This window comes from Macaca thibetana, chromosome 1 (assembly GCF_024542745.1).
Source record: "Macaca thibetana thibetana isolate TM-01 chromosome 1, ASM2454274v1, whole genome shotgun sequence".
NCBI lineage: Eukaryota > Metazoa > Chordata > Mammalia > Primates > Cercopithecidae > Macaca > Macaca thibetana.
Genome location: NC_065578.1, coordinates 177,348,062 through 177,372,895, shown reverse-complemented (window position 1 = coordinate 177,372,895; position 24,834 = coordinate 177,348,062). Strand labels below are relative to the sequence as shown.

At 35.9% G+C, this 24,834-nt stretch overlaps 1 protein-coding gene across 8 annotated transcripts in view; it reads left to right on the top strand.

Moving 5' to 3' along the window:
• Nucleotides 1-24,834, top strand: part of HMCN1 (hemicentin 1) — a 508,510-nt gene that overhangs the window by 245,209 nt on the left and 238,467 nt on the right. For 7 of the 8 annotated variants that reach the window (XM_050765519.1, XM_050765493.1, XM_050765511.1 and 4 more), the window contains 4 exons: nt 509-653; nt 3,990-4,111; nt 9,321-9,596; nt 24,493-24,634. In XM_050765519.1, the coding sequence (XP_050621476.1) occupies nt 509-653; nt 3,990-4,111; nt 9,321-9,596; nt 24,493-24,634 (685 nt within the window). Of the gene's footprint in view, nt 1-508; nt 654-3,989; nt 4,112-9,320; nt 9,597-24,492; nt 24,642-24,834 lie in introns of those variants that run through there. The other variant, XM_050765527.1, reaches the window with a different exon arrangement.

Below are 24,834 nucleotides of genomic sequence, written 5' to 3'. Positions count from 1 at the left end.
ATAGTTGTAGAGTGGTGAGAATAGAACCAACCTCAGTATTTCCTCATATACAATATTCAAAGTTGGCTTACCTCCTAATTTGAATGCTACAAAATCTGATGGATTCCTAAAAGTCATTTTTTACATTTATTTTGGAAAAACAATTTGATTCTGAGATATGTGGGTTCTTATGTTTTTGAAATAAAAACATATTCTAGAATTGATGTATTATTACTTATTTGGTAGCAGTTTTTCTATCTTGGTGGTACAAAACAATACTGTGTCTTAAAAACTGTGGAGTCTTAGATTCAATGAATACTGTAGTAAGGGGCTCATAAAGATATCCAGAAATCAACCAGCTTTGAACAAATAAAGATAGAAAAAGTAATTTTTAGTGATCTGGGTTAATTGGAATGCAGAGGATTTACTGGAATAATTTAAGTATAAAGATTTTGAATGGATTAAGAGGCAGTACTTAACATCATTGTAACCTTTTTGCTTATGTTTTTTGTTTTTGTTTTTTTCCCAGATGCTCCCAAAGTTACAATGCCTGAGAAAACCCCAGGATACTATCTGCAGCCTGGCCAAATTCCCTGCTCTGTTGACAGTCTTTTGCCCTTTACCTTGAGCTTTGTCAGAAATGAAGTCACACTTGGAGTAGACCAGTATTTGAAGTAGGTACATGTTTCTGTCAGTAATAAGATTCAGTATTAAACATGTAAATATAAATAGCCTATTATTGCAATGTACTTTTTCACTGGAAATTCTCACTTGCTACATAGTCTGGAATATAGCAGGGAACAAAATGGAGACAAATCTGTGCCGTTGTGGAGCTTATATTGTCATAGAGGGAGACAGTAAACAGAAGATAAATATAATAACATAATAAATACTGGAACATATTCAAATGTTGACTCCTGTGTTATAGAATCTGAATGTTTCGTAATTTGATGGTCTGTTGTTAAGACAAATACAGAATTATGAAAATGACATTAAGTACAAAATCTTGAAAGGAGACTTTGCAAATGAGAGGTCCTGAAGCTTTAGCTTTATTGGCTTCATGGTAAAAGTGTTTCTGAATCTGATTTAAAGTATTATGATAAGTGAATCTGGTAAGCATACAGCAGGTTAGTTGGGTTGAATAATGCTGGTAGGTGGAGTGGATGTAGCATTGGCCAATTTGAAAGCCTAAAATTCAGAGTAAGGGGCATTGGAGCAAAGACATAAAGATGCCAAGAAAGGTGATCAACAAGGTATCCAGAGAAGAGTATTCAAACACCAGGAAGAGCAAGTGCAAATGCATGAAGGCTGGAGTGGACTGGTCATGTGGGAAGGACAGACAGAAGGAGGCCAGTATGGCTGAAGCCCATTGAGCCAGGAGGAGAAGGGGAGCAGAGAAGGTCAGAGAGGCATGGTGTGTGCTGCAGGTGGGGTGACAGGTGGCTCACAGCAGGTGTGGCGCCTGCATATAACAATCAGCAGGAGCGGGCTAGAGGGCACTAGCTTTTCCTTGTGAAGTTGGGTAACTTTTTTAGACAAATGCAAGTAATTTAATGATAAAAACTAAGTAAACCTTGAAAACTGGAGAAAAACGATTTCTGCAAAGTGTTGCCTTTTAACTTACTGTGAAACAACGTTTTGGGAAAATCTCTAGGAATTATTGTTTTATCAGACTTTTATACTATTAATTCAATATCAACATAACTTCCATAAGATGTTAAATGTTTGACAGTCTCAGCTTATACAATCACTTTATGGCAACTTATTTTAATCAAAAATTTATGGCAGGAATGTTCATCAGAACTAGGACATTTTCTACTCTTTAAAGATTAAACTGTATTATTTCCTGCCCCTTACATAGTATATCTTAATGATTTATTTAGCTGTGTATTTAATAACCAGCAACATAATTGACCAGGATATAAAATGATGAAGCTACATAACTAGCTGGTGAAATCAAATAATTCTGTTTTATGTTTAAACAGTAACATTTTTCAAAGACACTTGAAATTCTTTAGAAACATTAATTCATTAATTCCACACAATTCCTGGGAGGTAAGCCACGAGAATTCTTTTTCTCATTTTTCCAGCTCTGTGGCCCAGAGATATGACATGTTTTGCTGACATGTATTAAGCTCTTTGGATGTGAGAAGTTAGAGACAAAATTAGGCATGAGTGATGATAGACTGATACTCTAATTCTGATTCACTCTCATGTCCCTACCCTAGATTTCCTAATAACATGAAACATGTGACTTAATGTTTGTTTATGTCAGTCACTTTGGTCACCAGGGAATGTAAGGGAGAATCCGTTTGCATTAGCAGCAGGGTGCATTTTTATTTGACGTGTTCTTTTCCCTATTCCAAAATCTACCCTTCAAAACTTTTTTTATTATGTCCACATAGTGCTTAATGTCAACTGAGAAGGCTCCATGAAAAAGAGAATTATTTTCATGTAACATTCCATAATCAAGAAAGGAACAACTGTAAAGAACATTCTTCAAGCATTTAGTAAACTGGTTGTATGTCTTTGGACAAATTACTTGTCCTTTCTCTATCTCAACTTTCATTTTTAAAAAGGGATTTAGGACTCAAAGAATCTTCAGTTTCTGTTCTAAAATTTCCATCAATCTGTTCTTTATTAATCCTAATATATGCTCAGCTTTTAAGTAGGCTCTGAAGAAAACACCAAAGATGTATGTATTCCAAACCCCTACCTTCCTGAAACTTACCAGTACCTCCTAGATGATGACATTTACAAATTTGTACTTAGTATACTCCTGTTAAGCCTCGAAGATACAGCTTACATGATCAGTATGGTATGGAGTCAAGTGGTATTCTGCTTTCATTCTGAAAGTGACAAGAAGAACCACTGGCATGTAGTTAGTGCCTACAGAATTGAAAGGAAACAATGTTTAACTAAAGTGAATTTTCTCAGCTACTAAAACACATGGAACAATGACCTTGCTTTGTTTCTCACTTTCCTAAGGCACAGAAACCTGTTTTAACTTTTTCTTACAAACCCCAGTTGTACCAAATAGGAGTTAAGAGCTCAGTAAGTTCTTCTTGGTTTCTGATGATAAGTATGGTGTGTTTGGATGGGGAGAGATCTGGAGATATCACCATAAGGTATCATATTTTATACCACTTTCAGAATTCAGTGGAAAATCTCTTGTCTGCAGTGGGCTTTTTACCTTATCTGTATCTTGATTTTTTTAAGGTTATAAGTAGCTACAGATGATACAGGAGAAAAATTATGAAAACATTTTTGACATTTCAGCCACACTTTAAAACAGGACAATGCCTATTTTTGTAGATCATTGAGCTCTTTGAAACAAAGATTAAATATCTATTATTAAGACACTTCCAGAAAATGAGAAATAATTTGAACAGTGTTAGAGGACAAAGAATAAATATTTATTAAATGAATGAGTACATAATATAGTAGAGGGATTTTTTTTTAGAGTTTAACTATAAAACTGATCATTTGTTTTCATTTCTCATTGTGTATGTAGGTTGAACGATATATGGCCTATCGCCCCATGTGGAGCTTATCTAAAAGAAAGTTAAGGAGAATGTATCTTCTTAGAATCAAAAAGTAGATTTCCTGCCTTCAAATTTGTATATTGCCTAATTAAATTGCTTTGTCTAAGATTCCTACTGACATGACCAAAAACTGGAAAAAATAAAAGGAGAGAGGATTAATGAGTATTTCTTTGCCAGCTCTGTTATCTTATATTTTGACATAGCTACAAAATATTTCCCTAAATAAATTTTCAACCTCTATAATTATTGTTTATGTTGTGTCTTTTGCTCAGAGTAGAAAAGCCTCATGTTCTAGTAAAATATAAACGGTGTGTCATTTTAAGTTAAAAAGAACCCTGCAGTTTTATCAGTTTATTTTATTTACATTGTTCTTTTGAATGAAACTTCAAGAAAAATAGTGAATCATTGCTTTCAACTTGGTCTTATTTTGTAGTAACTAAAAGTTTTCCATTATCTTCCCTCCAGAGAATCTGCCAGTGTGAACTTAGATATTGAAAAGGTCACTTTGTCTGACGAAGGTTTCTATGAGTGCATCGCTGTCAGCAGTGCAGGTACTGGACGGGCACAGACATTTTTTGATGTATCAGGTAATTACCACTAATTTCTTTGCAGTTGCCCAAGTATTAATGCAGCTGTGGAAATGGGATGTTTGTTAACCAGTTTGTGTTTATACAGTTGTCTTTATGATTATTTTATTATTGTCTATCTCTCCACTGAATGGAGAACTCAAATCCTGGCTTCACCATGTATCAGATACATGACCCTCCTTGGGCTAATTATTTAAGGATAATAATTATGCCTTGGTTTCCCTAACTATAAAAAAAGCATAACAACAAGAACAGTCTATATTTCATGGGAAACAGTGAGTATTAAATGATATGTAATATATGCAAGGCACTTAGAAGAGAGCCTGCCACATAGAAACACTTCATAGACATTAGTGATTATTATTATTGTTGTTATCATTATTGTCGGGGACTAAGGAATAGTTTTTGAAATGATCATATAGCATTTTCCCGTGAGAAAATAAAATTTAAGTGAAGGATCTATTCTGATCAAAACAAGGTTAAATGTTCACTCTTCCTCTCCCATATTCATAATGAGCAGAGCATTTTTATGAGTAGATTCTGATATTTAAATTAAAGATAATAATGAAAACGATTATATTCTAAGAACACAGGACCTCAGTGGCTACAATATTCGCACTAAGAAGGGTAGAAGTAGTGCTAATTATTTTGCATTCAGATAGTATGTTTCCTATGAATAGATGGGAGATATAGTTCATATTATTTTATAAGGTAAAATACATTAAAGTGAAAAAAATAATTTTTCCTCTCATCTCACCTAATTTTTAGGGGATAAAAGACTACCATTTATAATCAATGATCAGGATTAAGTCATTTACTTGGTGTTTATCTATAATTGAAAACTTTGTTTAGGCTAAATGATTTTCTACCTGCCTTGTGGACTAGTGTTGCTATGTGTTTAATTGTAACCTATTCTGACCTATATATTGCTGCTGTTGAATTTGTTACAATGTCTATATTTGCTTTTAGTACTGGGGTGCATTTTCTTCAGACAAGTTAAGACAAAAGAAGCTTATAATTATAGGTATATCATATATTTAGAAGTCTAGGATTTGTTGTTTGCTATCAGTAATTTCAAAACCTTAAAGCAGAAGCATGCAAGTCAGACAAGCATGTTCTTCTTGCAGTTAAACTATTTGTATTCTGTTACTGCTAGAAAACGTTTGTCTTCTGAAACAATTTAGCAAGTTGACATACATCACAAACTATTCATTTTTTCATGTTCAATAATTACAAAAAGCATTGGAGTTATGTCAACATTCCTCAGCTTCTGGGAAAACAAATACTTGAACACTTGAGTATTTTTCCCAGCAATACTTTTTAAGAGAAGGACAACAAGGAAAGAGGTTTGAGTGAGTTGATTCAGACATCTTGCATAAATAACTGGGAAGTGCCAGGAAGAACTTGTGAACTGACTGTCATGAATTGGGCTTGACAGTGTCAGGAACTTCCATATGTGTATTCTACACATGTCCTTCTAGTAGCCGTCTGTGATCTGTGCCAGCCAGGCAATGGAATAACTAGGAAATTGTACTGTGCCCGAGCTGACTTTCAGGAATTGTTTTCCACTCAGTCAATTTAAAAAGAATAGGGCAGAAACGGTGATGGCAAGGGCAATGACTATAACAGCAGAAGTCACAAGTGAGTGCCCCTTTGAACTTGAAAGAGTGGACTTTTTGTTTTCTGGGTTAGCTGTTGCCTAATACGCCAGTCTTTAAGCTCCACCCCCTTCCGAATTTCCCCTAGCCTAGGCTGAGGTCCCAGCTCAGCCACCGCACTGTAACTAATTATCAGCATACTGGAATCAGGTGCAAATTCACAGGATAATTAGATCTTATATTTTTTAAAGGGGTATTAGGAAGCAAAGCATTATTGAACACTAATATTCTCATGCCATTATGGATATTATTTTATTTTATAAAGTCAAGGAACACCCAAGAGCAGTTTAAAGAAATGCCCAAGTTCTACCAATATGTCGCCTCAGTTTTTGCCAGCACTTTTTTACTAGTTGACATGTTTGAGGACTTTTGGTTCATTTGAAATGTTGGTTATTGGGTTATTGATTGTTTTAAATGCACAATAGGTGTAGAAAGCATTGTTCTTCTCTTTTATTGAATATAAACACACAGAATCAAATGAGTGAAACTGCAGAAGCATGAAAAACTTATTCTTTTCAAATTACATTTGGTAGTTTAGTTTGATACTAAGTTATATTAATTATCTGTACTGAATTGTTTTACTAACACAATGACCTTCACCCAACACACACACACACACACACACACACACACACACACACACACAGAGTACTAAAATTCTGAGTTTAGGTAAAAATCTGAAGAGAGAAAACTTGTCAAGGGCATGTCAGTGACAGGAAACCTTAAATTATAATTACAGAATATTCTTTTAGAAAGGCTAAGATTTGGAAATAATCTTACACCACCTTATCATTTTATAGCTAATGAAACAGAACCCAGAGGAAGCAAGTGACCTGTTTATGATCAAATGGGTAGATAGGTCGTAAGATGTAGATTCCTGGCCTCCTGATTCTCAGTCTCATGGTCCTAATGTCCCAAGCCTACGCTTGTCACTGTTCCTCCCTGATTATTGAGGTTTCCTTTCTGCTACCCTAATCCCAGCCTGCTTTCACTCAGGAATGGCTGCCCTTTGTACTCCTAGAACAGGTTATTTCTGATAATCCATAATCTTGGCCTCCTTCACAAACTGCTGTAATTCTCCCTCATCATTCCCCTATTCCTACCAAATTTATTCACATATGTCTAAATATTTCCATGTGTATAATATTTATTGTCTTGAAGTATTTATGCAGTGGTGGTGTCGTATGTCATTATTTCAAATCTCATCTGCTCATGTATGTTATTAGAAAGTTGGCAGGTACTTATTTGAATTTATATTCTAAGAGAAACTAGTATCTGGGGTGGAGTTTGTATGCAAGAGAGTTTTTGGAGAGTTCTCTAGGGAAAAGCACCTGTAAGGGAATGAGGGAAGTGGAAGAAGAGGAACTGAGCTACAGTTGCAGCAAGGGCCTACAGGCAGCTCTGGAGCTGGGAGGGCCCTGAATTGAGCGAGGAGAGCTGGGTCTTTCTTCCTTCATTAAGAAGTAATTGGATGTGAGCAGCACTGGAAAGGGGTGTCTAACCTTCAGCATGTTTGTTTCATAGGGATCTGAGAGCTAGAAGGAGTCTTTATGATAAATTAATCATCTTATTTTTCAGATAGAAAAACTAAACTATTAATATCACTAAATTGACTTATCTAAAGTCACACAACTAATTAGGGGTAGAACTAGGTGGCCTATTATTACCAAATTTAGCAAATTAAAAACACAGGATGCCCAGTTAAATTTGAATATCACATATGTGTGACCCAAATATTACACAAGGCATACTTGTACTGAAATATTATTGTATTTGTATCTGAAATTCAGATTTAACAAAGTGTCCTGCATTTTATCTGTGAACCCTAGCCAGACTCCAATCAAAGCTTCCTTTGTCCTGTATTCTTTCCAATGTATTCACTAGCTATTTTCATAAGAGATTTAAAAAATAACAAAATAATAAAACATTTTTTTAACTTAAAATAGCATATACTACTTAGAAACAGTTTGGGAAAACAATGATAAATATAACAAAATATGGAAAACACACATATTATATCACTCAGAGATAACCACTGTGGTTTTGGTATACTTGTTTTCAGTCTCCATTCTAGGCTTATTATATTAATCTGCACTCATACATAGTTTTAAATAGCACGGGGATAAAGTTTGATCTTGAATATTTGACACACTTTCATATTAAACTAAAACAGACACATGAATTTCTAGCTAGCATAGATCACTGCAGTTTTTATTGCGGCATTATTTATAATGTATTGCTACAGGAGATCTTTTTTTTTTTTTTTTTTTGAGATGGAGTCTGGCTCTGTTGCCCAGGCTGGAGTGCAGTGGCCGGATCTCAGCTCACTGCAAGCCCCGCCTCCTGGGTTCACACCATTCTCCTGCCTCAGCCTCCCGAGTAGCTGGGAGTACAGGCGCCCGCCACCTCGCCCGGCTAATTTTTTTTGTATTTTAGTAGAGACGGGGTTTCACCATGTTAGCCAGGATGGTCTCGATCTCCTGACTTCGTGATCCGCCCATCTCGGCCTCCCAAAGTGCTGGGATTACAGGCTTGAGCCACCGCGCCCGGGGATCATTTTAAAGCATTTGAGCAGAGACAGCTTTGGAGAGAGAATTTAGATTCACTCTCAAAACTAACTAGAGCTAACTCAGGAAAAGGAAACCAAACACCGCATGTTCTCACTCATAAGTAGGAGTTGAACAATGGGAACACATGCACAGGGAGGGGAACAACACACACCAGGGCCTGTTGGGGGGTGGGGGGCAAGGGGAGGCAACTTAGAGGACAGGTCAATAGGTGCAGCAAACCACCATGGCACACGTACACCTATGTGACAAACCTGCATGTTCTGCACATGTACCCCGGAACTTAAAGTAAAATAATAAAAAGAACCAACGAACTAGAGAAATGTGATTTTCTGCAAAAATGTTGGTTAAATATTTAATTAGTAATTGGCCTTTGACCATATCTGAAACACATGCATTACTCAATGCCTTTTGTGTATATGGCTCTGTGTACAATTTTATTAATGGTCTGTTCCTACTGTTCACCTGAACTTCATAAATCAAACTGTTCCCCATTTTTGCTTGAACATTTATCTTACTCTTCTATTGTCCTATGTCTTCTTAATGAGACTGTAACTCCCCTGAAAGATGATACTGTCATTTTCATGTTTACTATCCTTTGTGTGCTATTTTCTTTACAACGCTAAATATATATTTTTAAAATTTAAAAGTTCGCAAATGCTACTTTCATCAATAAAAACTTGGCCTCATTTTGCAATCCTAAATCAGTCAAGTTATACTCTTTTGCCATGCCTCTTTGACTCTCATGTCTATAATTTGGCTTGAGTATCCTTTGGTATGTAATTGTGTACTACTTTCTAAAGCATCCTTTCAGTGATAATTTTAGGGGGGCTCATAGTCATACGCATTAATGGAGTAAGTTCTGTTGCACTGCATCTTTCCTACTGGATATTCAATACATACTTATTCAGTTTTTAAACCACATCTGTAAGTGAGCAAAATGGCTTTTAGATCTCTTGATTTGAATTTTTTGATTTCACACAGAACCGCCTCCAGTCATCCAAGTGCCTAGCAATGTTACAGTCACTCCTGGAGAGACAGCAGTGTTAACATGTCTCATCATCAGCGCAGTGGATTACAATCTAACCTGGCAGAGGAATGACAGAGATGTCAGACTGGCAGAGCCAGCAAGAATTAGGACCTTGACTAATCTGTCATTGGAGCTAAAGAGTGTGAAATTCAACGATGCTGGAGAGTATCTTTGTATGGTTTCTAGTGAAGGTGGATCATCAGCCGCTTCAGTTTTCCTCACAGTGCAAGGTACAGTGCTTTTGGTAACTTCTGAATTATGACATCTTTCTGTCTTCTTTTTTTAAAATTTTTGTCCTCCCAAGTTGGCTATTTGAGAGTGAGAGTATCTACCCAAATAATTATCGTTTTGAGTGATGGAATGCTTAAGCGTATTCAGTGGTCTATGGCCAAGAAAACTGGAAACTAAAACATCACTAACAAATAGGAAACTTTAATACAATCATAACTAATCATAGTGGTTGAAGATGTTTATTTTAAGACAATATAAAAATTGTCTCTGGATAATTTAATAGTTTTAAATTCTTTAATCCATCTTGTGGATTTTTTACAAAGCATACTAATTAATAATTGGTCAAAAAACAATTTCTTCCCAATTTAAGTACTGTGTTATTGCATACATAACTAATTTACCTTTCGTTGTGAAATTGTGTGATAATTCTCACTAATACCTTTAAAATAAAGGTTTAAGATGCGTCTCATCTTGGTGAAATTTTATTGAAACATAAGCAGAGTTGTTTTTAACACTATTTGTCTTACACACGCATGTACACACACAAGTGCCTATTGAAAATAAACTAATTGTGAGCCAATTTTGAATTATGTATTCATAGATTACATGTTCCAATAGTTGAAAATGAATTTATGAGCAATGTGGTTAATGGCTACTAAATATATATTGTTCAGGATCATCAAATGACGAGGAGAAACTACTCCAAAGTTTCTCTTTCAGTGGAAACATATTTGGCTTCTAAATGTCTATAGACCAGCTGGGAGTCTTAATGTAATGAAAAAATTACTGTTGGCAGTTTTTCACTGTTAAGCTGAAAGGTTCAGTTACTGCCTCAGCAGAATATTTTATTTCAGTTCCTTGATGTGGGAGACTGATTGCACCAGAATTGGGTCTATTTGATTGTGGTATTAGAAACAATTTTATAACATGCCTGAAGTAGCAGTCTCAGGTAACTTTTTAGCAAGGTTACCTAAGAAAATGACCATTGAGCTTCAAGGCTAACTCTTAGAATGTTATTAATGACAGAAAAGCGAAACTACCATGAGAATGAACAAAATGGTTGACATCTGATTATAGTTTTCTCCCTGGCAGTTGAAATATATGCTGCAATCAGAATGTGTGTCTTTTGTTAGTTGATCTGGGGAATCCTTTAGGGAAATGTTGCTTTTGTAAATGGTTCACCACATTTCCACATGAAACTGCCTAGATAATATGAGTCGATCCAAGTTCTAGCAACTTGGGTTACTAGAACTCTGGAACTATTTTACCGAACTGATTGTTTCGGATAAAATAAGTGCTAATGGACTTCTGAAATTTGATCTTGGTTCTTTATTTGAAGTCCCTTAGAATGAGATTGTAAATAAATCAGAGCCTTCCTTGTTTCTCCAAGTTAACATTACAGTCCATAATTTTTCTGTTTAGTTCATTAGAGCGGTGATTCTCAAACTTCCATGAGTAAGGAATTACCCAAGGACTTTTTTAAAAATGCATATTTCTAACCCCACATCAAGCGATGTTTTTTCTATAGGTCTGGTGTGTGGCCTGGGAATCTGCATTTTAATAGCCTTCTCAAGTAATTCCATGGACATTTTCTGAAAACAGCATATATATCCATTCTACAGAATGAACCATATGATCTAGAAATGTGTATCTTTAAGGGAAGCCCTTGACTCTCTTCTTTCTGGTAAAATAAAGCCATTATTATCCAACAATTTACAAAGTGCTGAGGTAAAATGTTATATAATACACAAAACATAAATATAAAAACTGTATGACAGTACATCATTACTGGGTAATCTGTATTAGTGGTGCAAATCTGTCTAGAGGTGTTATTTTATGGCTTGTCCAGTTGGCCTTGAGTTTGAGGGGCCAATTTTGATGATAAAGGATGTTTCAAAAATCTAACAAAAATATACTCTAGAATTGATAGTACTGCTCAGTAAAAATAAGAGACTTTTGCTAATTGTAGTTACCTAAGTGTATTATTTTATGGTTGAATGCACTATTGGAAAGCTATGGGTATTTGATGAAGTAAACTGCCATACCTAAAGGTAAAGTTTATGATAATATGAGAGCTGATAAACTATTGGCATTAAATCTTACATTACAAATTAATTTCACTTTAATGCAGTTAAATCTTTTTAAAAGCAGAAATAACAAATAGTTTTAGAAAACTTAAAAGACAAAATAATACTTGGATTGAATACTTAACTTTAGGAATAGTTTTCTTGTTTAAAGGGGAATCAGTAGCTTAATTCACAGCCTCATTTATGTTGTTATGCTTCCACTGGTATGTTTGGGAACTATTTCTATCTGGAATACTTTTAAGAGTTAAAAATCTAGATTTTACAAGTTTTTTGTAGTAATTTTACAAAATATAATTAGCAAGAATTTTCTTCTTTAAGATAGTATATGTCTAGTATTGCAGCCTTTCTTTACCTGACAATAAATTATATATAAAGTCTTCAAAAAGACAAAGCTAAAGAATACTAAAAACTAGCAGCAATTAACAGCAGCAAAAATCCTAGGAGGAATTTTATATGTATTACATATAAAGATTTTTTTCTTATATAAATATGTATATAGAATATTTATCTATATTTTAAGATCACTGGAATGAAAATCTTAACAGTGCTCCATCCTTTTTCTGTTCACATGAAAATAGGAAGTATCTTTGTCCTTGTTTTATAGTTTGCTCCAAAAAGAAAATGTTACTCTTTGAAGAAGCCAGAATGCTATTTTCTCATACTAGCTCTAACTATTCAGTTAGGAAACTAGCAGGATAGTAAATGAGCAGGCAACCTGGTCCCAGGTAGAAAATTGTAACCTTGGATATATGTAACCTGGGATGTATGTTTCCCACCAATGAAAGTATTTGAAAGCAAGAGAAACATCGATACGAGTGTCAGTTAGGAATTTTAGAAACAGATGGTTGCAGAGGGGAGCATCACATCTCAGCCAAAAGAGCTCCATAGATGAGGACTGGGCAAGGAGCCATGTACGTCAGACTCTCACTTAGCTGCAGAGCTGAAAAGGGGGTTCAGCTCCTCCAGAACAGAAGCAGAGTGAGAATGAAGTCAAGTCCATCCAAACACTTTGTTAAAAGACACTAGTTTTGGATGAATGTCACTTCATTTGAAGATGAATAAACAGAAAACTATCGAAATAAATAAAACAGTGGGGGGGAAATGGAGCATAGGACTTAAGTAGAAATGCTGAGGAACAAAACAAGGCAGGCAGGGAATACTTACAAGAAATGGACGCTTTGAAAGCAGCTTATTCTAGAGACAAGGGGAAAAAGTATTTGGTCTGCCCATTATCTTTCAAAAAGACTTCACTTCTTTTAGATGACAGTGTATATTCATACGGTATCTTAGTCTGTTTTTTTGCTGCTGTAACAGAATCCCTGAGACTGGGTAATTTATAATGAACAGAAATTTATTGGCTCACAGTGCTGAAGGCTAGGAGGTCCAAGATCAAGACTGGGGCATCTAGTGAAGCCCTTCTTCCTGCGTCATCACATGGTAGAGGGCAGAAAGACAAAGAAAGCAAAAGAGCACATCTACTCCTGTGAGCTTTTTAATTAAGGGTATTAATGTTTTCATGTGGGCAGAAACCTAAACATCTCCCATGAGGCCTCATCTCCCAATGCTGTTACATTGGAGATTAAGTTTTCAGCACACAAATTCAGGGAGACACATTCAAACCATAACATAAGGCAAGAACCGGCTAAGACAAAAGGACAATAATAAGTGGAATGGGCTGAACACAGTGACTCATGCCTGTAATCCCAGCACTTTGGGAGGCTGAGGCAGGCAGATCATGAGGTCAGGATATTGAGACTATCCTGGCTAACATGGTGAAACCCTGTCTCTACTAAAAATACCAAAAATTAACCAGGTATGATGGCACACATCTGTAGTCCCAGCTACTTGGGAAGCTGAGGCAGGAGACTTGAACCTGGGAGGCGGAGGTTGCTGTGAGCTGAGATCACACCACTGCACTCCAGCCTGGGCAACAGAGCGAGACTCCATCTCCATAATAATGATAATAATAGTAATAATAATAAGTGGAATGGAAGAAGTCAGAAAAGATTTGATTTTTAAAATGCAATATTTTAGTGCAAATATGTAATAGAGGCACTGAAGAGCAGAATTTATACTATATAAAAAATCATGGATGTGGTGCATAAATTTGAGAAGTCTTTCAGAATATTGAGGAAAAGAACTAACAGTTGAATAATATGATTTTTAAGTGGAAATAAAAAAATAAGTTTAATCTAAAATTTATAGGAGTTTAGGAAACAAAGACAATTGAAACTAAAGAAATAGTCCGAGATATAATTGAAGAAAACTGTTCTAGGGAGAAAAAGTTGTCTTGAGTGAGTAGATTAACCAAGGTAAATGAAGGGAGGACTTCATCTAGATACATCCTGGCTGAATTTGAAATTACTAGTAGGAACAATCTACTCATTCCCCATAAGCATATGACTAAACCCATTGTAAACCGAAAGATAAAATCAGATTTGTGTCTGACTTCTTATGCTAAAAGCTAGAAGATAATTGCAGTGGATATTTGTCATAATTTTGCTCTTAGGGTCTGAATACTTTCCCTAATTTGGGGAGGAATTATTTATTATCTTGGTGGGAAGCAGAAAACAAGTGAGGTCAGATAATTCATTTTCCTTATTCCCTAGATCACATGACCCACAGCCAGCCACTAATATGCTCCCAGTGGGACTTTCACTCTTGCCAAGACCATGAACACTGAAAAAATTCTAATTTTGGCAGCATCATGGAATTTAGAGTCCAACAGCAGAAGCAAATGTCCCAGTGGCCCTTCACCATCACTTTAACAGACTGATGTTGGCTGTGTTCTCAGCGGTCTAGCCACACCATTTCTATCTGATATCCAGTTTCCTTTTGATTCTGTACCTCAGAAAAAATTTTCCCAATGAATTCCTTTTCTACTTAAGTCAGCCAACCTGGTTTCTGTTGTTTGCAATTGAGAATTCCAACTGACACAATAATAAGAAAGATGCAAGTAGTTTAAAAAAAAAATGGAATCCAAGAATTTAATCCAGTTAAGTTGTCTTTCCTATAAAAAGCCATCAAAAGGACATTCTCAAATGTCCAACAGTTCAAGAAAAATGCCAAATATATAGCTTTCTTAAAATGATTTATTAAAAATGCAACTTAACGGCTTGAAGTAGATCTTAAAAAGGAAAAACAAAAAAATCCAAATTGGAGAAGCCATGGTATGAAGAACTGGTGAACTTCCCTCAGTGACTATTATCAAGCTCATTACCAACTCATCAAAAAAGCCTTGGGAGGCAAAGCTAACCTCAGAAACTATGACTGTTTGAATCAGCCACACTGATGAGCATGTGAGAATGTGAATGAGTTGATATGCTTACTTCATTATGAGAATTCCTTACCACGAGGATAATGATATCCTTAGACACAGGAAATTCCCCAGGAAAGGAATACCCTGAAGCAGGGTTTACCATAAGACTCAGAAGTCCAGCTATGCAAACAAACAAATGGAAGCCAACACTGCTATGCTAGGAGAAAAAAGATAACTAGATTGATATATACCAAATGTGTACATGATTGTTTGGGGGCAGCAGAACTATAAGTGACTTTTTGACTTGTAGTTTTTTTGTTTTTCTGTTTTAAGATCTACTTCAGGCAGTTAACTTGCATTTTTCATAAATCATTTCATGCTTTTCTGTACTTGAAAAAATACTTAAAAGAAATGGATTATTTTTAAACTTTGTGTAAATAGAATTTAAATTTTCCTAAATGCTCACATTAATTTTATTAGAGGATTGAATTATGTATGAGTAATTTGTTCTCTTTGTTTTCTAGATATTGAGAATGTGCTTTATCACTTTCATATTTAATATAATTGAAAAAATAAATGTTTAAAAATAAGAAATAACTAAGAACATAAATTAACAAATAATGCCTCTCAAAAAGAAAAGCAACAGGATTTAAGATAAAAATAGATTTTAGGTCAATTTATAAGAAGAAACATCTCCTATCTGCTTTATATAAATGGAAGTATAGATTATAAAGTAAGGATCTAGTGATATATTCCCTTAAATATTAAAAAGTTGAGTTCTAAAAAGTTTATTTTGGAGAAAAAATAATTCTTTCCAAGGTTTATTTGTAGGCAGCTCCTAGTTCTGTTAGGTATAAGGATACGACAGCAGTTCCATCACTGCATGTTGAGTGGTATAAGTTCTTTTCAGTAGAGCGGTATAAGTTCTTTTCAGTAGAATGGTAAAAGTGCTTTTTAGTAGAAATAACTGAGGAATGGTATCAGCTTATGCCACAAAATTGTTGCTTTTTAAAATGACTTAAAGCTTATTTAAATATGTTTATCAGAAAAACCAGCCCCCAATATTTCAACATAGGTTCTTTCTATTTTCCCTAAGTGTCGGCTGGTCTGAGAAATAAAGAGACAGGGTACGAAGAGAAGAATTTTACAGCTGGGCTTCTGGGGGTGACATCACATATTGGTAGGACCATGATGACCCCTGAGCTGCAAAACCAGCAAGTTTTTATTACGGATTTCAAAAGAGGAGGGGCTGTACGAATAGGGATTAGGTCACAAAGATTACATGCTTCAAAGGGCAAAGCAAGACCACAAGGCAAGGGCAAAATTAGAATTACTGATGAGGGTCTATGTTCAGCTGTGCACGTATCATCTTGATAAACATCTTAAACAACAGAAAACAGGATTCAAGATCAGAGAACTGGTCTGACCTCAAATTCACCAGGGCAGGAATTTTTCCCCACCCTGATGAGCCTAAGGGTACTGCAGCAGACCAGGATGTATTTCAGTCCTTATCTTAACTGCATAAGACAGACACTCCCAGAGTGTCCATTTATAGACCTCCCCCCAGGAATGCTATTCTTTTCCTAGGTTCTTAATATTTAATATTCCTTGCTAGGAGAAGAATTTAGTGATATCTCTCCTACTTGCACATTCATCTATAGGCTGTCTGTAAGAAGAAAAATATGGCTCTATTTTGCCCGACCCCTCAGGCAGTCAGACCTTATGGTTATCTTCCCTTGCTCCCTGAAAATCGCTGTAGAGATGGGGTTTCACCATGCTGGCCAGGCTCATCTCGAACTCCTGACCTCATGATCTGCCCACCTCGGCCTCCCAAAGTGCTAGGATTACAGGTGTGAGCCACCGCACCTAGCCCTCTGAATACTTTTTAAAGAGTATGAGATGTATTTAAAAATGGTAAGTACATAGAATTTACCTGAAGACCTTTGGTGTTGAGATGATGACCTCACTTGGTCTTCAGAATGGATTACTTATAACTGTTCCACTTGTTGGGAAGTTTATCTCATATCTATAACATTTCAGAAGTTATTCTGCATATTTTAAAAATCTATTTGGTACTTAACAAGCATCCACCACATGGAATTATTTCTAAATTAAAAAGTATCATAAAGCAGTCAGACTTAAAATGTCAAGTTAGATCATCTGATTCTACAAACATTCATATTTGAAAGCTTAAGGATCTGGAATTTTGTAGGACTGTGTTACAGAGTAAGTCCTTTAAATTCTTTCTGAACCAAAATGGGGTCTATGAAAAGGAATAAATGTGGAATTTCAACTGATAACTAAATTAGGTTTTTCTATAGGAAAAATTGGGTATTCACTTAATTTATCTGCCAAATGTAATCTACCATCTCCATAGTTAGGGGCAAGTTTCTGGTATAAAACATTCCAATTTCATGCAATAACATGTATGAATGAATATCATGTTTCAGTTACTTTTGCCTTTCATCCAAGGAATCTGTGTACTATAAATATGTTAGAGTACTTTAATTTTAGATGAAGAGAATGCTCTCTAAAACTTAAAAGAGAGAAATGTTAAAGGGTCTCTAAATAGAACTTAGAAGGAAAGACTAAAAAATTAGACTTATTTAGATTATAAAAGGAACAAAAAAAGGCCGGGTGCAGTGGCTCATGCCTATAATCTCTGCACTTTGGGAGGCAAAACAGGCAGATCACATGAGGTCAGGAGTTCAAGACCAGCTTGACCAACATGGCGAAACTCCATCTCTACTGAAAATGCAGAAATCAGCCAGGCCTGGTGGCACGTGCCTGTAATCCCAGCTACTCAGGAGGATGAGGCAGGAGAATCGCTTGAACCCAGGAGGTGGAGGTTGTGGTGAGCTGAGATTGTGCCACTGCACTCCAGCCTTGGCGACAGAGCAAGACTCCATCTCAAACAAAAACCAAAACCAAACAAAAGTAAAAAAGGATGACTTAATAAGTAATTCAAGTGTATAAGAGAATTGTTATGAAGAAGTGATACACTGTGGACATTTTAATTTTCAGCAAAAATAGACTATGTGAAAATGTGTATTAAGCCAAACCTGGTGGCTTTAAGTGAGCTGGTGGAAAAGATGTCTAAGTGTTGGAGAGGCTAAATGATAGAATGCAGTAGCAGGGAAAACAATACTCCTTTCTCAGTGTTTTGACTCCTGGGAAGAGAGACCAAATGAGCAATTAGCAAGCATATCAACCCACTAAATTATTTAAAGAAAGCTACCAACTAACATTTTTTTTAAATTTTGGGAGTTGATAGCATACTTTACTTCATCTAATCCTCACAGACTGCTATTATTTACTATGGTCAATTTCAATTTACAGCACTTCTAAATGTGTAAGTTTTTTTTCCACACCAACAACCAAATCTCCAACTCTCTAGGCCCCAACTGGGTGCCCATGAATTTAATTCAATTCAGAAATCAACTCATTTAGCATGAGACCCCACAGGTTAAGGGCTTAATCCCACCAAACTGCACCTACTTTAAATGCCAATCACAAGCCCTGGGCTTCCTATGCTTCTGATCAAGCAGGCACACAGCTTCACACCATCCTCCAGGAACCTCTATGTGTTCAGCTATTCTCTGCATGTTTAGCTATTTTAGAAGCTCTTCAAACTCTGGCTTTTTTGTTTTTGGTTTTTAAGGAGATGTCCTTCTGTAGACATGATTGATGACATCACGGGCCATCAGTGATCATCTCTGCCTTCATCTCCTCTCCCTTCCCTGGATTTTGAGGGTGGGATTGAAAGTTCCATCCTGCCTTGGTCTTTCTGGTGATTAGCCCCATCCTGAAGCCATCTGGGTACCACCAGTCACCAATTAGCATGCAAAATAAACTTTTATCACTACCGAGATTCAAAGGATGTTAGGAGCTATATGTCAGGAAATGGGACAAAGCAAAATATATATTTCACAATATCACATTGTCATTTTTTAAACCCATAGTGCCTTGCACAGAGGGAAAATGCATAATTGCACCCAATAGATGTATAATTTCTTAATTGCTGAATGAACCTCAATGTAACAGTAACACTATAGGGAAGTCTTGGTCATTACCCTTATCTGTCATGTTTCCATGTTAACTTCAATGGGTTATTTGAATCGCATCAGCAGTTTGAAATGTCATTATGTGAGTACTTTCTTTTCCAGTTGCAACACAAGCCAGCATATTACTGCTTGCATTTAAAACCATATTTTAGAACAAAATCTGGTAATTATCTCACGAAAAATTTATAGTTGTTATTTTTAAAATATTGTTTATATTATTCACCCCAATTTAGAAACAAAATCATGTGAGTGACTTTTGCAAAATTTTACAAAATAGGCTAAAGCAATTTGTCACTGTTAAGCTGATACAGTGGCTGCTTAATTTTCAAATGCTTATACTGCTTCTGAGTAAAGCTTACATAAGTGTGGGAGAGAAGGGGAAGTTTTTACATATATAGTAGGAGTTTAAGGTTTTAAGATTGTTTTCCTATTTATCTGACAACATAAATAGTTTTCTGTTGATTCCACTGGTTGTTCCCTTATGAGGAGGATTTTTAAGGCTGGGGACCAACCCAGGAGTCCTTGTTCAATTTGAGTATATTTAGTGTGTAGCTGACGTCTCCTCCGTAATCACATGTTGTGACATAGAAATCAAAGTGCCAGACAAAGCCTCATTTTCTCCTTGATGTTATTTCTGTATGAACATGAGAAGTATTAACTTGTCTTCTGTGGTATCAGGAAAGGGTAGATGTCTGTCATTAATTAGGCCATGTCACCAGAGAGAACATTGCAACAAAAAAGGAAATATTTCTCAAGATGGTTGATGAAGTCAGTATTTAATGATGAGAATTACTTCACTAAGTATGAAAATAATATTATAACCACATGCTTGTTATATTATCATACTCTTTTTAACATGTGCCACGTGACATGGTAAGTAGCACGCTTTTTCCATCAGTAAAACAGAGGAAAAAATCTAATTTTATCTATTTTATTGAAATTTGTAGTAAATTTTAAGTATCTAGAAATATTTCAGATTTCAGAAGAATTAAATAAGATATAACAAATATTGTTTTTAAATAGGATATATAATCTTTTTTTTTGAGACAGGGTCTCATTCACATCTAAGCTGGAGTTCAGTGGTGCAATCTTGGCTCACTGCAACTTTTGGCTCACTGCAACCTTCAGCTCACTGCAACCTCTGCCTCCTGGGCCGAGGTGATCCTCCTACCTCAGTCTGCCAAGTAGTAGCTGGGACTACAGGTGTGCACCACTATGCCAGGCTAATTTTTGTATTTTTAGTAGAGAGAGGTTTTTACCCTGTTGCTCAGGCTGGTCTTGAACTCCTGGGTTCAAGTGATCCCCCCACCTTGGCCTCCCAAAATGCTGGGATTACAGGCGTGAGCCACCGTGCACAGGCTGAAATAGGGTATATAATCTAAATGGAGTATGTAAGTGTGAGGATTGTGTTGATCAACTTTCATTTGTAAATGTCTAGATAGTACATATGCACAGATGTATTTTAAATGCTATAGTACTTTATTTGGTCATTCTTTGTCACACTTTGCTATATAGAGGAATACTACTAATAATAGCAAAAGTTACATCATGCCTACTACATGCCAGGCATTGTTCTAAGTGTTTTATGTATATTAACCTAGCTAATCCATAATAATGCCATGAGGTAGGTACTATTATTTCCCATTAAGTTACGGACAGAAACCATGGAGCAAGCAATGTCTGCATTTGAATTCCAGCTCCACCTTTGAGTGACTGGGCAAATTATTTAAGCATTTTGAGTCATAGTTTATTTGTAAAATGGCAGTAACACTTACTATATAGTGTTAGTGTGGAAAATAAATGATTGGTCTAGAATTAGATACCTGGCATGTAATAGGCACTGACTGAAGGAAAGCACCACTTTCCTATTTCAATGAACTGACTACTAGAAAGAGATTTAGTTCCTAATTTTGCATAATATACTTTATAGTGTCTGTGAGATCTTTGAAGACATAAAGTATCTGAAACATAGTCAGTACTCAGTAATGTTTGTTGGCTGAAAAAATGAAAACACATAGAAATTTGCCCAAGTATTCTAAATATACTAGTGGTGATAAATATTGCTAATTGTGACTTAGGTAATTAAATCATTTGCAATATCTAATTAATTTGTTGGTGGTAATTAAATAACCTTAAATAAAAAGTCCTTAGATATTTTCTCTGAGAAATTTTCTACCGGAGGCTTAAGAGCAACAAATCAGACCCAGCTGACAGGAAATATGTCTCCTGAGCTTGAAGATAGTGTTGGCAGTTTCCAAGAGAATTAGGTGAGATTTTTTCTTCCCTAGTCTTTGTAGGCAGTGAGATAGCTGTTTTCATGGCAGCTTACACTTCATTTTTGCAAATCTTACCATTAATAGTGTATTAAGATACCCAATTCTTAAAGTAGTGTTGGTTTTTATTTTATATTTATATTTAATTCTTCTAAATTATTGATAGGAAATTACAAAAACATGTATTTTGCTTTTGTTATAATTAAAAAATAAAAAGCAAATTAATACCTTGCCACTTACTAGAGTGCTGTGTTCCCAATGCTTTGGCTATCAAAAGCAAGTTGTTCTTGATGATGATGGTGTTGGTTGCTCATGGTGGTGGTGGTGATGATAATGGTGATAATGATGATGATGGTGATATGAGATTGGAAATCTCAAGTAAAAATGGATTACTTCTCTCCAAAACCTAAAATTGAACTCTGGACTTATAAATCCAACATTAGTACTATGTATTTTTCCTATCCGAATGGGGTTTTACATTGCAAATAAAGAGATGCAGATTCAGTTTGTTAGTTGGCAAATGATGTTACTCCGTTGATGGAGTTGAACTGTGGTTCTTCACTTCCATGTTCTTGCTCCATTGAAACTATTTCATTAAAGTAAGGAGGTTTTTCTAGGAATTAAAAAATTAGCAGTTGAAGTAACTATAGTGAGATCTATTATATCATTATTTAACCTGATTAAGTAAAGGCTAATTCATTTTGACCATTTTTATTCAACTGTTATTTGGTGGAAATCTAATTTTGCTCCTCTGAATTTGTTCATGTTCTTTCTAAGTATCTTATCAGCAGGAATATTCTTTTTTTTTTAAATTTAATTTTATTTATTTATTTATTTTTTGTGAGGAGTTTCACTCTTGTTGCCCAGGCTGGAGTGCAGTGGCATGATCTTGGCTCACTGCAACCTCCACCTCCCAGGTTCAAGCAATTCTCCTGCCTCAGCCTCCTGAGTAGCTGGGATTACAGGCATATGCCACCACGCCTGGCTAAGTTTTGTATTTTTAGTAGAGACCGAGTTTCTCCGTGTTGGTCAGGCTGGTCTCAAACTCTCAAACTCAGGTGATCCACCGGCCTCTGCCTCCCAAAGCATTGGGATTATAGGCGTGAGCCACCATGCCCAGCAATCAGCAGGAATGTTCTAAGGGAATGGTAAATTTCTCACCTCCTGTGGTATGATGTCATCCCATCTGTGTGTTGCACACAGACTTATTTCATGACCCTGAGTAGCACCCTATATCCAGGCTGTATTTGCTCAATGACCTCTTAGCTCTCTGCATCCTGGTTTGGGTAACTGGCTTATTTTTACTTTGATATCTGAACTACAGAGCCTACCAGTGGGATTCTTGCTGGGAGAGATGCCAGGCCTTTTCTGGCAGACTATGTTGGAAGACACCAAGTTTGGACAAAAATTCTGAGAGTTTCTTGAATCTTTGCAGCAATTCCATGTCAATAGCTAGACACGAGAAACATTTTAGGAAGATGGGAATGAATAAATGTGCATTTCAATAAATTCCAAAGAGAAAGAACTGTTCATTTTTTCCCCCTTATCCCCTGAAGATTATCTGCAACATCCCTACAGCATGTGCAGTCCTTCAGAATTTCAGAATTGATGGACTCCAGATGGAATCACAATTTGAACTTACCGGCCATAGTCAGTCTGCCCTTGACCTCACACATTTCTCTAGCCCTATGCTCACCAACAAGAATCCGTGGAATAATGGGGCTATCAACCAAATTCATGGACTGGAAAAAATCCTGCAAACATTAACTTCAAAGACTAGATCATAATTTGAAAAACACAATGTAAACAGGAAAAAAAGAGGAGGGGGACAATTGTAAGCTGCTAGCAATTAGGCACTAATTAACTTCCTTCAGTTGTGTAGCTGCTGCCACCCAGCAGTACCATTTGTATCTCTTTCACATGTATAGAGATTCCCCAAGCTAATGGTTCCTTAATGAAACTAAGCCACAATTTGCAGACCAACTTACAGGAAAGATATATCATAAATATATTCACATCTAACTGACTAACTGAATTCCTCAATTTTATTTATAGTAAAAACCAAATTAAATGGAAAGCAGACAGCATGCCTGTTAGAGTCATCTGTGTGTCCCTGCAAGTTAGCACAGTGCCTGGCACATAATAATTGTGCAAAAAACAGATGTCATTGAATGAATTTATTTATTTCTGTTAATACTCATGAAATCTGACTGTTTCAAACACTGGAAATTAATTTACTTTTGTTTACCTTATTGAGTGGTGGATATTTACATTAGGAGTTACTTAATATCTCTTTGATGGTACCTTCTTTGAAGATTAATTCTTATTGTGTAGCAACATAGATGTAAAACATGTAATCTATTAAGACAAATATATCAACATCCCAGAATTATCTCAGAGAATTGTTTTCTTTTTGATGATAAATTCCTGATTTAGTGTTTCATTTTCAAAAGTCGTTTTCCTGTCATAGAAGTGTAATGAAACAGAAAGTTTGAATAACTGATATTTTTTGTTAAGTTGAGGTCCTGTGGATGCACGGACATGAGTCAAATGACCAGTGTAGCAGGATCTTGGGAGGGACTGGCAGAGATTACAATTCAGAGCCAGGTTACAGTTGAGGAAACTGCATTCCATCAAAAGTTTTAAGTGTCTTTTATATACAAGCCACTGCATGATATACAAGGGATGTTAAATGCTATAGAATGTAATAGAATATGGAATAATATGAGTACATGGTTTCTGACCTTAACAAAGTTACGATCAAATAAATAAAAATAGAAAGATCAAGTTGAACAAAGCAGACAGCATAGTCAGGACAAGCTGTGGCTCCAATCCTACATTCGTTGTCTAGAAAGAGCCAAAAGTTCTATCTAGAGACTTTGCCTTGGAACAGGTTCATAGAGAAGTATCAGATTAGTGGCACAAACTGTAGGTTGGCTAGGGGAAGCAAGCCAGCAAGGGGCTTCATGGTAACCAGTGGAAACACAACAATATAACATCGGGATCAAATTCATTTAACTTTCAAAGAGAGTTTACTTCCTTTGTTTTCATTACCACTGGTTTCTTTCCTGACATATCTATGATGTGGGTCATCCATAGAGGAAGGCAATGAAGGTGTGGTGGTGAAAAACCTACAAATCTGCTAACATAGGAAGCTTCTAACATCAAGATAAATTGGCAATTTTTCTACATACATATACTTTTATTTGCAGAACCACCCAAAGTCACTGTGATGCCCAAGAATCAGTCTTTCACAGGAGGGTCTGAGGTCTCCATCATGTGTTCTGCGACAGGTTATCCCAAACCAAAGATCGCCTGGACCGTTAATGATATGTTTATTGTGGGTTCACACAGGTACTGGGTTTGTATCATGTTCTTTGTTTTTATTGAGTGAGGAAAACTGATGAGACTTCTAGACCAAACTAATATGACCAAATCCCTAATATTAAGGGAAGTTTGACCAACATACGTAGCTTTACATTTTCTAAACAGGCTGTGAATGTCAAAAATAATATAAATGATGACTTTATAAAGTTTGAGGTTATTAAGTCTTG